The 17,867-nt window shown below is 40.7% G+C and overlaps 1 protein-coding gene across 1 annotated transcript in view; it reads right to left on the reverse strand.

The window, feature by feature from the left end:
* Positions 1-6,399: 6,399 nt before the first annotated feature.
* The window catches only part of bach2b (BTB and CNC homology 1, basic leucine zipper transcription factor 2b), a 152,994-nt gene continuing 141,526 nt past the window's right edge, over positions 6,400-17,867 (reverse strand). Inside the window, exons 4-5 of the mRNA XM_037537637.1 lie at positions 12,270-12,476; positions 6,400-6,867 (exon numbers count right to left, since the gene is read on the reverse strand). Coding sequence (XP_037393534.1) covers positions 6,400-6,867; positions 12,270-12,476 — 675 coding nt within the window. The remainder of the gene's footprint in view (positions 6,868-12,269; positions 12,477-17,867) is intronic.

Raw genomic sequence — 17,867 nt, forward strand, 5'->3', positions numbered from 1 at the left:
TTACTGTGGGTTTGCGTTGTGTTCGTGTTGTGTACGTGCAAGTGTGCTTTGTGTGGGTCGCATGAAGGGCAAGAAAGGGGATCAAGGGGGCCAAGCTTTTGAAGAAGATGGGGAACCAAGAAGATTCACACGAACATGCAAACACACTTGTGAAGGCCATTAAACTAATACAAATCGCAAAAGTTGAGCTTGTTTACACCTTGCATTAACATGAGTCTCATGTCTGGATCATATTTGGATATGCTTTGGCCGACTGCATTCATGCTTTGTCACTAAATTTTGTCCTCAGTGTGACCAGAAGAGATCAGGCTTAAAAAGATGTCATTTCCATGTTACTTCCGGTAATGTTACTATACGCTGTGAAATGTTGGAGAAAAACGTTAATTCTATCAACCCGAGTGTCTCGCTGGTGAGCCACTGCTGCCAGAGGAGTTAAGGCACATGCCTATGCATGTCAGCCAGAGTAAGAAGTATCAGGTAGCAGGTACAGTTGGAGCTTTCTGTGTATTACCATGTTTCCTATCACTGTATAAAAGATGCAGGACGGCGTCAAGAGCTGCACTATCCAATCATCATGCCCAGCTAAACACACTACCTTTTGTTGGCAAAAAAACTGACACTAAACTTTGTGTGCACTGCTTGTGCCCGAATAATAGGGTTTGAATGCATTACTCTGTACTGGCTGCATTTTAGGGATGCGCTGAATGCTGTGGGAAGGAAGATGAATGGGCAGATTTCCTAAATGGGTAGATGTTTGGTGATTTGCTGTAAATATGGCTCTCCTGTTGATTCTCTCATGAATATGTGGCTCAATCCACACAAGGCAACCTGGGTGAATTTCCACATGTCTACTAAAACCCCAAAGTGATCCGACCACCAAAATCTCATCTTGATGCAAGGTGTAAACAGCCTCTACATAGTTATCTCAACCAAAGCAGAGTCTAATGGGAGGGTACAGTTGTTAGTGCATCGCATTTTAGCACAATGTACCAAGTTATTAAACGTCAACATTGACAATGTGGTAATAACTGACGGTAGCTGGGTTTTGCTGTAACACAGCATGGAGAAGCTAGTATGCCTAATCGACGTCCACAATGTTGGACTAGGTTTGAAATCTGACTAAGAAAATGAATGACTTTTGATCAATAAAAGAAAGACTGAAAGCGTCTTTGAGGACTACACTTTCCGGCGCAACCAACGCCTGGGACAAATAGACAAACTCTATAAAATATACAGGCAGCATGCAATCCTATCATGGATATAAGTCTCTATCAAGTATACAATCAGGGCAAATACAGAAATTTGACTGTTAAAGAACTCATTAAGTCAAGTTAAAACAGATTTTTTTTCCATTTACGCATTTTTTGTATTGAACCAGAGCGCTGAATTAGCTTATTAGACTCTTAGGTTATCAAATTTGTTTCATATTGCAGCCTCCAATTTTTTCTAATGTTGGTTTTGCGTCAAGTTCTTGGACGTAGTCTTTTTTAGATGACTGCAGATGCAGATTATTAGATTATACATTGGAGGAGGGGTCACTTTTAAGTGCCCATGTTAAGTGCTTCAGCTTCAGACTTTTAGGGACCTGAAAGTGAAACAGACCCTGGAGGAAGTGCCAAATGGTCAAAGAGTGCACCGAGACCAGAGAGCCCAAGGTCATGCCAGATCAAGCTGTTGGCCAGACTTGCTGACCTTCATTCAGCGTCCACCAGAGCTTCGTAGATGCTTCTACTAGGGAAGAGGGTCAAAATGCATCAGTGCATCATAAAGCGTCAGACTGCAGCTGATGATAACATGCTGTACAAAAGTCAGAGACCTTCCTTCATGGCCGTTAAGTACAAGTTGTTCATCATTAGTATTTTTTTAGGAGATGCTTTTGAAGAGATTAGGCATACAAAGAAGTCTGCATTTGTTCCTTAAGTCTTAATTTAAAATAGTCCAGATTAATTTGCTGTTGCTGTTAATCTAATATTAATGTAAATATTAATCTAAAATACTCTTAAATAATCCAAATGTGTCTGAAACAAAGTAGAAAAAATCCAGATGAATCTTCAATACAATTACAATGAGTAAAAAATCCAAATTCATTTAAATTTGGATTCAATTTTTGTTAAATTGTGAGAAAAGTAAATTCAACCAACTAACCAACTTCTAGGACTGAACTATCCCTAGAGATTTCTTTCAAAAACTGAAAGCAAGGCTTGAGAATAGATTGGAAGCTGTAATTAAGGCAAAAAGAGGACACACTAAATACTGAAAAAACAAGCACTATGTTTAGTTGCTGACACTTCTGTCTATTTTTCTTATAAATATATTTTCTGCTTTTTTCCCCTGATGTTGAAAAATGCCATTTTGAAATAAAAATTCTCTGACTTTTGCACAGCACCATGTGTTAAAATTTGAACCAAAATACATTTTTCAGGCTATTTCTAAACATAACAATCCAAAAAAGTAGTTTCTATTGTCCTTATTCCAGAAACATATAAGCAGCTCTTCCAGTCACAAATAAAAATACAATGTAATTTCAAAACTGATTCAGCGAATCACACTAAAAGAATCAAATTGTGCTTTGATTGGTTGGTGATGCACTGAATCATTCCCTGAACAATTGGAATCAAAATGAATCTTATTGGTCTGAAGCTTACACCTCTATTATTTACCCACAACCCTGATTAGTGGACGCTGCTTGAAAAGTGGCACATGAACTTATCTGATCTCAGGTGGGGATAGTAAGTGCCGAGAGCAAACAAGGGGTCAGGAAGTGTCCGTTAAAAGAGCTCATGCGTAATTTCTTCTTTTCTGTCGGGAAAGCTACTTTTTTGCTGCGATGTTTTAAAAACATAACACTGAAATGACTTAAACGCATGTGTGGGGTCCTTGTGGCACACATGATCGCGCTAAGCACCTTTAAATACTGACGAGAACGAAATTTCCCTCCGAAAAACGAAAGGAGGCGGGGCTTTCTTCACATTTTCGAAAGGGTAAAATGGGCCTGGAACGTGTTTCAGTCCAAACGGCATGCAAGGGGCTTTACGTCACTGAAGTGCGTGAGATGTATGAGTGAGAAAGTGTGATGTTGGGGTGAATGTGTGTGTATGTATACAGTACTGTGCAAAAGTCGGAGACCACCCTTTGTTTATTTGATTGCTAGCGAAAATGGATATTACGCATGTTATTCCTTTTATCAGGAGATATTTCTAAGGAGGTTCATTATACTTTAAGACAATCCACTTGCATAAATGAAGAAAGAAGACAAAAACTAGACGTTTCCAAAAGTTGTAGGGAAAATGGGACTCCGGTTGAGATGTTTTCAGATTTTTTAGACCCATAGCATTGAGTTGCCTCTGGAAGGATGGGCAGAAAGTACTGTTAATCTGATGGGGAGAGTTGTGCTGGTCCACCAGATCCTGCAGGTTATTGTTCAGAGCTTTCATACATAGTCGCCATCCAAACAATAGCAACAATAGTACCACTCTTACCTTTCAATGTAAGTTAATGTAATGAGGCTTTATTCCAAGTGGTTTTAAAGCATTTCTATTGGTCAAATCATCAAGGTCACATGACGTCAAGGACAGCTCATGTGTTAAAACATTATAAAAAAATAAAAACTGACACAAATGGAGATGCATGTTTTTTTCGGACAGCGATGATATCACAGCTGCTGGAAGAAAACGTTGTATGCCCATTTTTGTCATTTTTCAGTTTTTGTCATAATCTGAAAATGCCTTTTGCTCTTTACATTGTCTGTAAATTTCATGAAGAATAAGCCAAAAGAAACGACCCAAAATGGCTTGGAAAAGTGTCTGGTTCCATTGACTTACATTAAATGTAAAGTATGTTTTTTCCTTCTCCTGTAAAGTCACCATTTTGGAGATACAAGGTTTTCTTCCAATAACAGTGATACTATTCCTCTTCTTTTAATCATTTTTTTTTACTCCAATTTTGGAAACTTGGAATTTTTACTTATTTCCTATATATTCAAGCGGACCATCTTACACCTAAACTCAGGAAATATCTACTACAATGAATAACCTGTGCTTAAAGGCCATAACTGGGAATGAAATGAAGGACAGGTGGTCTCTGGCTTTTACACCACAATATGTGGGATGTATATGCGTGTGTGTGTGTGTGTATGTGTGTGTGTATAATACGCTGTTTTCCTGAGTTTATAAGCACACCCACCGTCATGGGCAATTCACTTCAGACAGGAAACAGCAAACTATATTTTTCCCTTCGCGAACCAAAAGGTGCACAACGAAAAAAAAAGAAAAAAAAGAAAAAAGCCCAGAGAAAAGAGAGCACACCTAAAGCACTACCTGTACAACGTCACCAATACACTCGCCATGCTCCGTACTATATACATACGTTCTGCCCAGCAAGCACTTTATACATAACCGTCGAAGAAACAAACAAATGGAAAAACCCATCCGAAACGCAATGGTATTGCTGATGCGAGGGGGGGGGGACGTTAGCCATCGGTACTCAAAGTCTACAATTCCAATCCTCTTTTGTTTTCCGACTTCCTTTCCATTGTTCATTCTTTCGTTTCAGTGCTGTAGAAGGCAATAGAGGAATGTTTTTTTTTCTTTCTTGTAGATACAACCGTCTGTACAAATTAAGTGTTGTGGAGACACTACAAATGTGTAACACAGAAGACATTTCTTTTTTGCATATGAACATTTACAGTCTAGCTGTTGTAAAAAAAAGAAAAAAAAAGAAAAAGTATCCTTTTTTTATGAGTTACTATATCGAACATTCAGAATATTTCCTGAGTTTGAATTTGCTGTGACAAGGGCCACAAAGAGAGAGAGAGAGCGAGAGAGAGAGAACAGAAAGATCTGAAAATCACCAGCATTACATTATAACTGTGTATTAGACAGTGTAGACAGTGTGAAAGGGGAATTCCAATTTTTTCAAAATTTCTTCATAGTTCAGTCAAGTGTTTGTAGGATTCACTCAGAATGCTTCATTTGCTTCATTTTAGAGACACCGGAATTGTTCACAGTGGAGGTGGTAGGAACCAGACACCTGAAGCCTCTAATAAACATTTGCAGAACTTTTTCCTCGACAGTGTTTTACGATAGTTTTTCGATCAGGTTTTGGCCTAAAACATACTCATTGTGTGCAAAACAGTCCACAAAGATCCAATAATCCACATTATATCCAATAACATATTACATATTATATATTATAGTGGCCATATTTACGTTGTAGATATCGCGACCACTACTGTAAAGAAATCTTGGCGTAAAGGAGCCTGTATGTTTCTCTACAATGAACTTCTTCATGTTAAACTCTGAATCATACATTTACATCTCAACGGTTGATTTACGCAGGAATTTTAAAAATATCAGTGGATTTCCCCTTTGAAATTTAAAGGAATACAACCTATCCGCTGCATCTGTAGCATGACTACAAAAGGCATTGATTTTGATGCACTTCCCCGTAGAAGAAAAAACAGACAGAATCTTGACTTACAATAGAGGCCTTATAATAGAAGCCAATGGGCAGATGCTGAAGATTAGCAGTGGCTTCTATTATGAGTTTTGATAAGGGGAATTATTTTTTGTGCAAATCGACATGATGCTACAAAAGCAGCAGATAGAGATTAGGTAGTAAGACTTTATTAGAACCTGCTCATAACATTGACATATGCATGCCATAAACATGTCATAACAGATGACATATGCTGTCGTCATCTTGTATGGCTTGCTTATAGCATGTTTGTGTCAATGTTATGCAGCAGGAGCAAATAAAGAGGCCTTTATGTTGAGTACGTCTTTCATTTAACACTGCTGGTTTTGCTGGGAAAGACAGAGGAAGAGAATAGCAGGAGGAGAAGGAATAATGAGAGAGAGAGACATGGAGATAGATAGAGAGAGAGGGAGAGAGAGAGAGAGAGAGAGCTGCTGCTAGGTCCGTGGAGGTTTGAATGCGAGATGTGGTCAGAAACCCATCCCCTTGAGTGGACTGTAATACGAAGAAGACAGCGTTTGTACTGCGGAGGTCATTGGGGGTGGGGGTGGGGGGTGGGGAGGTTTAGCACCATCGCAAGAGTTCTGGGAGACGCTTCAGCCACTCTGCCATGGCCAAGCTGGAGAGAACCTGGAGTAACAGTATTGCTGCTGTTAAGACAACTGTAGTGTCAACCGTAAAAAAAAAAAAAAAAAAAAAAAAAAAGACGACAAAAGACATAAATATATATTAAAAAAAACAAAAAACAAAAATATATTCATAGAACACTGGCAGAGGCTGACCATCTCAACATCCCTCAGGTACTGAGGGTTTGTCAGAAGACTAAATTAAATAATTAAAAAATAAACACACAAAAAAACATTAAAAAATTAAAAATAGTAAAAAAAAACAAAAAAAACAACAAAAGTGGAGAAACCACCGTCATTAGGTACAGTCCTTCCTCGGCTGTTCGTCAGTGGTACATTTATCCGTCATTTCCTGGCAGAAGTCTACTGTCACCGTCTGATTGGACTGTTCCAGGGAGAGCCCCGCCTCCAGGTAGGAGGAGGAGCCAGCCTTCGTTTCGTCCCGTTCGCCTGTGTGCTCCACCCCATTACCCGCGCCCCACCTCCCGGACGCCGGCAGACCATCCGGTTCGGGCGTGGCTGCTCCCGAGTGGGTGGTGAGGTCGATGCTGGCGGTGGGAGGGGCCTGGTTTCCGGGAGAGGCCGAGGAGGCGGGGTTGCTGGGGCGCACAACGGGGCAGTAGTGGTGAAGCGACTGGACCTGCTCAGGACTCAACTGGACATCCCTGCACACCTCCTGGGACAGGCAGGAGAAGTTCTCCCACAGCTCCCCCATACATGCCTTCAGCTGGTTCCTCTCGGTCAGCAGCTTCTCCTTCTCACATACCTGAGGAGGAGGACACAGGAAGGTCATTTCAGTTTTTAAATATTTTTTTATATTAATTAATTTGTATCTAAAGGAATGAATACATTAATCAGCAACACGGTGGATCAGACACAACAGTGCTGCTACAGGTTTTAAACACTTTGTCCACTCACTGTCCACTCCATTAGACACACCTTGTAGATGTAAAGATGTAAAGACAGTAGTTCATCTGTTGCTGCACAGTTTGGGTTGGTCACCCTCCTCCTTTTGGTTGGTGGACTATTCTCAGTCCAGCAGTGACACTGAGGTAACTTCAGCAGCACTGCTGCATCTGATCCACTCATACCAGCACCATATCAGTGTCACTTCAGTGCTGAGAATGATCCACCACCCAAATAATACCTGCTCTGTGGTGATCCTATGGGGGTCCTGACCTTTGAAGAACAGGGGCTAACAAAGTATGCAGAGCAACAGATGAACTACAAAGTGAACCTTTATGGTCAGTGGAGCTGATAAAAAGAGTGTGTGGGCCCAAGGAAGTGTACTTAATAAAATGGCCACTTATTTCAAGAATATGAGTAAAATCATCAAACACACAATAGACAGACATACTAAATCAACACTGTGACTGTGAGAAGAATGAGAAATGTGGATCCTATACTGTGCAGTTTATGTAAAAGTGACCCACATTGCTGCTGTTTGATGTGATTAAGGGTCCCCTATGCCTGCTCCACCCCCCTACGCATGCCTTCACGGCAGTGTCGTATAGCGGAATTCATCCCTGAGCATCTTCAGGGAGTGACTGAGTTATATAGGGCACTCTACAGCACAGCACAGAGTGGAGAACACATGACAGGGTCTCTATACTGTCCCTGCCAGAGACACTAGCAATCCGCTGAGAAGCATATAATATTTACACTGCAGTGGATTCTACAACTTTATTTAGATTCTGTTAAAAAAGAACCTTTCAGGTGAACAATCTGAACGCTTGTTGCTCATGAATCACTACATGGCCCAGGCATCGTATTCTGCTGGATGGAAAGAGGAGAAAGAGGCATTTTTCCAGCCACTTGTCCACTAGAGCTTGAGACATTTGTCCTGGACCTGACCTCAGACAGCATTTTCCAAAAATGCATCAGACTTGTGTCTGGTTCAAATCTCACCTCCACGTGAGCCCACCTTCCATTTTTGATAGATACCCCCACTTTAGATAGGTAGTTCAAGAGACTCACATTGGTGAGAAAATAAATGTGCAGGAAGTGAAACATTTAAGTGAAACACAGATTAGTGAAGAGTCCTGCTGGTGGCATCCTGTATAAATAAAAATAATGCATGGCTTTGACTGAGTGAAGCATGGAAACAAGATCCTAATGTGTGCCCACGACTTACTAAACTGTAGGAACAACATAATAAAGTCAGAGCCACAACTTAGTGAGGCCTTATTAAGCCGTGGTAAAGGTTAAATGATCTCATTCCAACGCCTTACTAAGTTGTGGCCATGACTTAATTATCTTGTTCCCATGCCTTATTAAGTTATGGCCACACATTCTTTGTTATGTCACCAGCAGGGACAGCATTTTTTTCTCCATGATTTAATGATGACTATTATTGTCATCACATGGAAAGTAATGCAGCACTATCATAAATAAGGTGTTATTCTGCACTTCGGGCCGTCCATTATTGGGCCGTCCATTTCCGACAGAATTTTGTTGGTTTGGGTCAGTATCATACTCAAAATGGATGATAATCAGGTTCTGGCAGAATTTTATTTTTTTATCTTTTATCTTGTTGAATTCAGACAAAATTTGATGATGACATTTGGGTTGGGTCCAGTTTGGACAAAATTTTGTTGAGCTCAGGTCAGCTTTGGACCCAAAACTTGATGATGTGGTTCAAGGCGGGTTGGTTTTAGACGGCTCAAGTTGGTTTGAATGTGGTTTGGACAGAATCTACTCAACTAAGGCTGATTTCAGACTCAACTTGTTCATATCAAGTCTAGTTTGGAGAGAATTTTGCCAGGGTTGGGCCAATTTATGACTCAAAACTTAATGATGTGGTTCAAGTTGTGTCGGGTTCCGACACTTTTTTGGGCTCAGGTCAAAACTTAATGTGGTTCACGTTGGGTCAAGTTTGGACAGAATTTTGTCAGGCTCAGGTCAGTTTATGGCTCAAAATTTAATGATGTAGTTGAGTTGGCTTTAGGTTCCAACTCACGCTTTCAAGCTTGGACTGGTTTTGGACCCAAAACTTATCAATGCATTTCACGTTGGGTCAAGTTTGGACAGAATTTTATCAGGCTCAGGTCAGTTTATGGCTCAAAATTTAATGATGTAGTTGAGTTGGCTTTAGGTTCCGACTCACGCTTTCAAGCTTGGACTGGTTTTGGACCCAAAACTTATCAATTCAGTTCACGTTGGGTCAAGTTTGGACAGAATTTTGTCAGGCTTGGGTCGGTTTAGGGCTCACAATTTGATGTGGTTTAGGTTGGGTCAGGATTTGACAGACTTTTTTTGAGCTTGGGTCCGCTTTAGACTCAACTTATCAATGCGGTTCATGTCGGGTAAAGTTTGGACAGAATTTTGTCAGTTCAGTTTAGGTTTGGACTCAAAACTTGATGATGCAGCTCATGTTGATTCAGATTTGGACAGAATTTTGTCAGCTCAGGTCAGATTTGGACTCAAGACCTGATAATGTGGATCAGTTTCAGTCAATTTCTTTGTCGAGTTTGGACTCAAAACTGTGTGTCAGGTCAGACTTGTATAGAAAATTATCAAGCTGTAGTAGAGTTATTAGAGTTGCCTGCTAACAGCTGTAATCTATGCTGACAGATGTAAGATTGTATCATGTCTGCTTGTGTGTGTGTATGTGTGCTGTCAGTCCTCCTACGACAGCGCACCACAAACACGTGACAACACACTTCAAAAAGAACTGGCCCCTCCCACTGGCATGGAAAATCCATAGGGGCTGCCCCAGTGACTGACAGTAGCAGCACTACCATGGCAACGGGGACAGGTGGGACGGCAGACTGGAAAATGGTACTGGGGGAGAAGCCCCACCCACTTTGGTCAGAGTCTTTTTAGATTGCCGAGGTCAAACGGACTTTCCGAATGTAATAATCAGGAGGACTTTTTCTGTAATTTATCAGTCATTGTATACATTGATTACTGAAAATCCCAATAGGAACATTATTGCTACAATGCATCATAATGTTTTTTAACCTTTGAAAGTCTAGAGTTAAAATTTCCATTTTACCATACATTTATAGCTTGATGGGGAGAGAGGGTGGTCCATTCTACCCACCCAGAGTGATCAAGGCCAATTATGTTGTTGTGGACTCAGCAGTAGATGGCTATACATTAGTTACATAATTATTATTGATATGTAATTATTTAATTAGTGTACATAGTTGCATAACAAGTTACATTTACATTCAATGTACATTGTTGACAGGTTTGAGTCCACACTTCTGACTCTCTCTTTGAAACAATACAATGGCAAAAACATGGCAAACATATAATATAAATACAATATAGAAGATGAAACAAAAGCCTAATTTTCCATTTTAAATTCTTTCTCACTTATAGCTCACGGAAACAAGCAGAGACATTCTGTCAAAAGTGCAGATATAAACACTTTTAATCCATACCACCTTTGTGTTCATGAGTAGAAGAGATGTTTTATTGTGATTTAAGTTTGATGCAAAGTTAATGCTGAGACTCGTTTAGTGGAAATTTAAACCATCTATCACCATGGCTTTGTCATTGCTCCACATCAATAGAAGTTGGATTATGTAAGTATGCAATTATGTAGGTTAATTATGTAGTTACATATAAATAGTTCTGTAATGTGAACCAAACGACTAACAACTTTTAAACAGTTAAAACAACACTGACTTTTTATATTGTTCACACAGAATCAGATTTTCAGTAGGGTGGGTGAGAGTTCTGGTTAAAAATGAGAAATTAGAAAGAACACAGCGCAGATTTTTAAATATATCTTTGTGTGTAAATGAGTGTATGAGTGTGTGTTGCGTGCAGTGATCGATGTTTAGTGAAGTCCATCACCGAAATTAGAGAAGCACTGAAATGACAATTCCAGGCCGAAACCGACACTGAAACTCATAACACTCCGAGTCGGAAACCGAAACCGAAAACTTTCATTTTTATTTTTGAATAAACATGCTTAACATAAAAACTGCAGGATAATAAAGAAAGTTCACTCTTCTTATTGATAAAATCTCTTTTCAATGGAACATTAATGACCATAATGAACTGTTTGCATAAGATAATCATACTAAATTATCACAGTATGTAGGATACGGTATGAAATCCAACATCCTCAACAACACAGAATGATCCATCACTCAAGGCAATACATTCCATTTGGTGTTTTCAGATGGTATCAAATCTGTAGTGGAGAAGTTCTTTAATGATTTGTCGCCTCTTGATACTTGGCTTGAAAAGTGATTATAAATATCTTGTCTATTGTCGCTCATAGAAACCACTGTTGATCTACTGCTGCTCAAATTGTTTGAACGTGCCTGTGCTGACAGAAAGTAAAACAAACAGCGTTTTTAATCACTGTTTCTCATTTTCATTAACATTCAAATGATTTGAAATGTTAGACTGTGACACTTGTAGTTGTAATTAGTCTTTTGTTTTTTTGGCTCAAAGTTTCAGCATTTTCTTTCTCTTTTGACCAAAAACAAAAAACTGTCACTTTTGAGGATTTTCGGCAGATATGTTTCCCACTTCACATGGTGTATAAGCCACTGTCAAACACTTCTCATTTCTGATCTTATGATATTATTTCCTATATTTTTTACCTCCTTATTATTGTTTTTAAAAAAAAAAACATATGGACCATTCTTCTGACTAAAATAACCTTTAAAAAATAATGTATTCAGGCCTGTTTTTGCTCTGAACAATGTGGCCATCTGCATAAAGCTGGAGCTGAGCACGCTGTCATAAGTGCCTCAGCACTGCTAGAAGCTCACTTTGTGTAATCACAGACAGGGGGAGGTCTCAGAACCACCAGTGGTTCTGAAAAACACTGAAACTCAAACCACTGCGTCATTTTGGCAACAAAAGACACCAAAGTATGGTGTTGGCTTACGCTGACATTATGCGGCTTATATTAGTGAACTCACCACAGTGTCATTTCACCAACCCTGTAAAGAGCAGATTTTGAGGTTTGGATGGTGTAAATCATTGCCCTAAACACACTTACATCATAGCTACATCCTACAGTTTGGCATCCCTGTAAATCTGAATGAGTAAGTCAAGCCAGCATCGCTCTGGTTAGTGTAGGGTTAAGCACAGTGGGGAGCAAGTGTCTATGGGCAAACCTCAGCTACTGAATTTCATCATTCTAAACAATCAAACCTTCCAAAACTACTGAGGCCTGGCCAACTGTGTTCATACCAGTTTGCGTATCTCGCACTCCAGGTTTAGGATGCAGTCAAGCTTCCTCTTTCGGCAGCGCTGGGCGGCGATGCGGTTCTTGCTGCGGCGCCGCACGTCGTGGATGAACTCCAGCTGCTCCGAGGTCAGCTTGTGCATCTTCACCATCATCTGGAAGTCGTTCCGTGGAAGATTCGTGATTTGATCGATGGGGAAAGGAAGCTTGATCTGCAAAGAGATGGGAAGTGAGAATTTAGGACACGAGCCACCTGTTTTAGCATTAAAAGTGTAACATTAATTTTTGTGGACTAATCAATGCAATGAAGTGAATAAAATGTGGGCTTTTTTATTGCAGTAGCCCAGAATCACCTCTGTACAATAATAGCCAATTGGTTTCTAATACTGGGTCAGCTCTGATAAGGATTGCTCCAGTATTACCTGCCGATACTGATAAGCCTCCAATATTATTGTGCATCTCTAATGCAAAGCAAGGATTTCATTCTTCAGTGCAATAATAAGGCTGAACGTTTGAAGCTGAATTTGAATCAAAGACCTCGCTGTTGATTTTTCGCCACTAGATGGCAGCAGTAGCCCATGACTATTGGCACACGTTTTGACAAAGAGAAAACCGACTTCAAAGCCTATTCATCTCATTCCACCACAGGTAATGAGAGAGAGAGAGAGAGAGAGAGAGAGAGAGATGACAAAGGAAAAGGAGGAAAACATTCCATCCATCTGTCAGTGTGACCGAGGCAGAGAGCAGCCAATAACAGAGACAGCTGCATCGCTTCATTATTCCTCCATCCCTCCTCCAGATTCCTGTCGAGTGATTACTAACGGGGATGATCATGCAGATCAGAGCTGTTAACGAGGAACCGTCAGCACATCCTGCCTGACATGCATACACATAAACTAGTAAACAGAACAGAGTGAACAGTAGAATAGCTCGACTGAAACAGTGTGACGAGAACACGAGGCCTTTTCTTTTTAGCCCGGCTGTTTCTGCTGCTGTTGTCGGTTCGCCTCCAGTTTTGGCAGCTGTTCTGATAAGAACATCACACACTGATACCTACAGATATCTACAGAGAGAGAGAGGGAGAAAGAGAGTGCTGGAGGGAGAGGGGGAAGGAGCAAATGGCAGGAGAAAAAAGCGAAGCAGTGTTTGAGACTGGGAGAAAGAAAGAGAGAGAGAGAGAGAGAGAGAAAGAGAGAGAAAGAGAGAGAAAGAGAGAGAGAGCAACTTATTTTACCCTTCTAATACACTTCAGGAACTCAGCAAAGAAAAAAGTAAAACAAGATGGAATAGAGTCTCGATCTCTCTCTCTGTCTGTCTGTCTCTCCTGTCTCTTTCAATGTCTCTCTTTCCTTCCATCTTTCTCTCTTAATCTGTCTCCCCTTTCTCTCTCTCTCTCTCTCCCCCAAAGTCTATCTTTCTGTGCTGTTTATCTCTCTCTCTTGCTGTCTTTTTTTCTGTCTTTCTCCCGCTTTCTTTCCTTCCATGATCTTTATCTGTTTCTCTTTCTCTCTGTTTCTTCCTCAATGACTCAGTCTCTCCTTCTATCTTTCCATCTCTCTCTCTCTCTCTCTCTCTCTTTTTCTCTCTCTGTCTCTCTCTCGTGATAGAACAGCAGACGAGGAGAGTATTTAAAGTGATCTTCTAGGATTGGTGCAATTTCATTCCGAATAAAATAACGAGGCTGAACCTGACACTTATGAAAAAAACCTCACAAACTAAAAAACTTCAAAATTTCTTCACTGGTGCTAATGAACTGTTTTCAGGAGAGCGTCTAGTTGACGCAGTGAAACACTGTGATTCAGCTGTGTACATCATTACAGCATGAATAAATAAATCATCAACACAGTCACCGTATAACGTAAGTGAGCTGAGAGACAGAGCTGTGTTGATGTAATACATTTTTGGTGAAAATGGTGCTGTCGGTGTTCGTGTATGCTACAAAGACGAAAGTGCAAAGTAATTACACTGTGATTTGTACTGTGACCCTTTGACCTTTAAGGTTTCTTTGGTCCAGCTGAATATAAAACATGCAAACATGACTGCAGCATCTCTGTAGCACTTGTTTTTGTTTACCAGTAAATCATGCCTATACATCACTGTACATCGCATCCTATTATTGGCCACAGTTTTTCGTTTTTAACCCTCGTAAGTCTTCAGTTATTATTCTCACTTTGCTACACATTTATGATTAATTAGATGTTTATTAACATCCCAGCAGTCACTGGGCGGAAGGTAAGAAAACACCCTGGACAGGTCATCAATCCACTGGACATTCTCCATCAATCTGATGAACCATTGCTCCATGTAAAAAACGCTTTTGGCATTCAAATGGTTCTTTGAATATTCATGGTTCTATTTACAAGCACTGCCTTTACTAAAGAACCTTTGAAGAACCATCTTTTTAAGAGCGTACATAGAACCATTTCATGCTGAATTGGTTCTTTTGTGTGGAAGAAATCTTCAGGTTCTTCAGGTCGATGGATAATGTGTTGTATATGGTTCTATGTTAAACATTTATGGTGCTATATAGAACCATTTTCAGAAAGGTTCTATCTGGAATCATATACAACACATTCTCTGTCAATGTGAAGAACCATTTAAGCATGCAGATGGTTCTATATAGAGCTAATGGAGCCACTGCTTTTGCTATAGCATAACCCTAGAAGAATGATCTTTTTAAAGAATGCACAGACACAAATTTGTAGTTTAGAATCAGCATTTTCAACATAATTTCTCCAGTTTATTGAGCTACAAGTGAGAAATAACTGGTATAAAGCATGTTTTGTTATCACTGGCGGGGAGGTAAACTGAAAATAACCAGCTCTGAAAACCCAAATCCTGATCACTCCATTTAACATGGGACGAACTTGAGATCTGACTGTTCGACACCGGCCTTAAACTGGCCCAGCTAGCCTACTGCATCCTGTATTTACGCCTGTTCCAGCAGAACATCCAGACTGGTATCAGTAGGGGAGGCATTTAATTGCCCCAGGGAGAGGTGCAAGTCACACTGCTGATCAAAAATCACCCCCCCCCAACCCCCACCCCAAGCCCATTTAACGGAACTCCTGAAGAGACGAAACTGTTCCCAGATCAGTGAGTTGACTGTGAGGAGCTTTAGGCAGAGAGATCAAAGCTCAGAGACTCTCTCGCTCAGACCCACACTTCAGAGCGGAGTTGGCAGGCCGGAGCTCAGAGCAGCGTGGAGCCTCATTAATAAGAGATGGGCTGCAGAGCCGGGGAAAGCTACGGGGGGCCAAGCACCCAGTCACAATGGCCAAGTCCAGATACACGCCAGGGTGACCACGGTGTCGTCCAAGCGCTGCAGGATCAGGCTCTGCATGCATTCATTGTCCTATATTTTCAGGACAAATTAAGTGTCCTGTAGGAATTTGGAAGAAGAATATAAGCTGTGTAAGGAACGTACTTTGCCGCAGGTGTTAACATGAGAACAAATGGAAAAATAAACTACAAGTAACATAAAAGACGTGTAGTGATTGATATGTACAGTAACATTATAAATATTGAAGCCGTTCACTGTTAGAGAGCACACATTTGCTGCAGTAACAGAATCTAGTATTTTGTAAAGTTTACAGGAGAACTTTAATGTATTTTAATGTAACAAAAAGCAACTTAGTAGGGAATTTTGGACCATATATATATAATTACATTAGTTATTACAGCAATAATAATTAATACAACTCATATGGAACATATAATTACATATAGGTATGCATATATATATATATATATATATATATATATATATATATATATACACACACACGTAGCAGCTGGTGCTTTTAACTAAAAACACACACACACATACACACACACATACACATCTGCAGAAAAAGACAGAGGAGATGGCACATTTCCTCTGTGACCTCCCCCCTCTGGCGAGACTGGTGGAGGGAGAGATGGAGGGATGAGAAAGGAGGGAAGGGGGCACGGTGTCGGAGGGACGTCTATATTTAGAAGCGGTCCGGCAACAAGGCAGGGATGACAGAGTGAACACCAGCGGCACTCATAAATTCAAACCTTCTCCGGATTCTTCACACACACACACACACACACACACACACACACACACACGCACACACACACACGCTCGCACTCACACACTACACTCTCTCAATGGATCATTGCTCTGGAAACGGGTCTGGATTCAAAAGTAGGTCTCATCTGTTACTTGGAGCACAGAGGCCTATCTCTCTCTCTCTCTCTCTCTCACACACACACACACACACACACACACACACTCTGTCTGTCTGTCTGTCTCTCTCTCTCTCTCTCTCTCTCTCTCTCTCTCACACACACACACACTCTGTCTCTCTGTCTGTCTGTCTCTCTCTCTTTCGCAGTCTCTCACTCACTCTCGTTTTCCGTTTCTAACCCTCTTTTTGACTCTGTCTGTCTCTCACTTTCTCTCTGTCTCACTCTCTCTCTTTTGCTCTCTCTTCTCCTTCTCTTTTTTCCTTCTTTCTATTTTCTTTGTCTACCTATTTTCTCTCCCTTTTTCTTGTCTCTCTCTTCTCAATGTCTCTCCATCTCTCTCTGTACTCTCTCGCCGTCTCTGTCTTAGAAACAGAAAGGTCAAAGGTCACATGGAGAGATGGGCAATGACACACAATATTAAATACTCTATAGACTATAAAGAGACCAAATCCAATCAGATTTCATTAAAATGTTTGACTTTTTTGTGAAATTTTGAGTTTAATTGAATATAAATAAGCTACGATTTCCTATCATTCATATTCTTGGCGACACATTTCTTCCTACAGAGTATAGTGGTCTGTTTCAGCGGTCAATAAAACAAACACATCATTTTAAAGCTTAATCACTTCTAAAGAAAATGAAAATTAGATTCCTACATCACTCTGAACCTGATCCTCATTCAGCTCAACGCTTCAGTATGGGTACTGGTGTTGGCCCACCTGGCTGAGACAGCCATAATTCAAAAACAAATGAAGCCCCTTCAGAGATGCTCACAGAGGGCCTCTATAATAGATGACCTGCTCACTGGCCAGCACAGTTCTGTTTCATGTGGCTCCTCAGTTCAGATTCTAGCTGTCTATGGGCCACATGTGTTCAGTAATGAGGCTCATTGTGACACAGATAAGGCAAAAGAGGGGCTGCAGGGGTTTTCTCTTTCTCTCACACTCCTGTTGAAGCTCCCTCCTCGTTCTCCAGCTCTTACAGGAGCTCTCCATGCTGGCTGACTAATGGGATCTATATCTGAACACATACACAAATGGAACGATGGACCTGTCTCTGGTCACCACAGTACCCTCAGTCCTCTGGGACCAAAGTGTCTACACTCTTGTATTTGTTGTGTTTGGGAGTGATGTATTGTCCAAATTCTGTACGCAGGTTGGCACAGGCTGGCGATGGCCTAGACTGGTATTTTTGGAAAACGACACTTTTTCGAAAATTGAGAATGGACGACTCTTCCACTCTGTTTGACCTGAATCCAGCATCGCAGACTTGATAAATGTGATGAGGTGGCCTGTGGATGTATGTGGTTGGGTATACAGCACAGTGCAAAAGTCAGAGACCACCCTTTATTTTTTTAATTTCCAGGCAAGGCAGCCATTATGTAC

Source organism: Pygocentrus nattereri, chromosome 4 (genome assembly GCF_015220715.1).
Source record: "Pygocentrus nattereri isolate fPygNat1 chromosome 4, fPygNat1.pri, whole genome shotgun sequence".
NCBI lineage: Eukaryota > Metazoa > Chordata > Actinopteri > Characiformes > Serrasalmidae > Pygocentrus > Pygocentrus nattereri.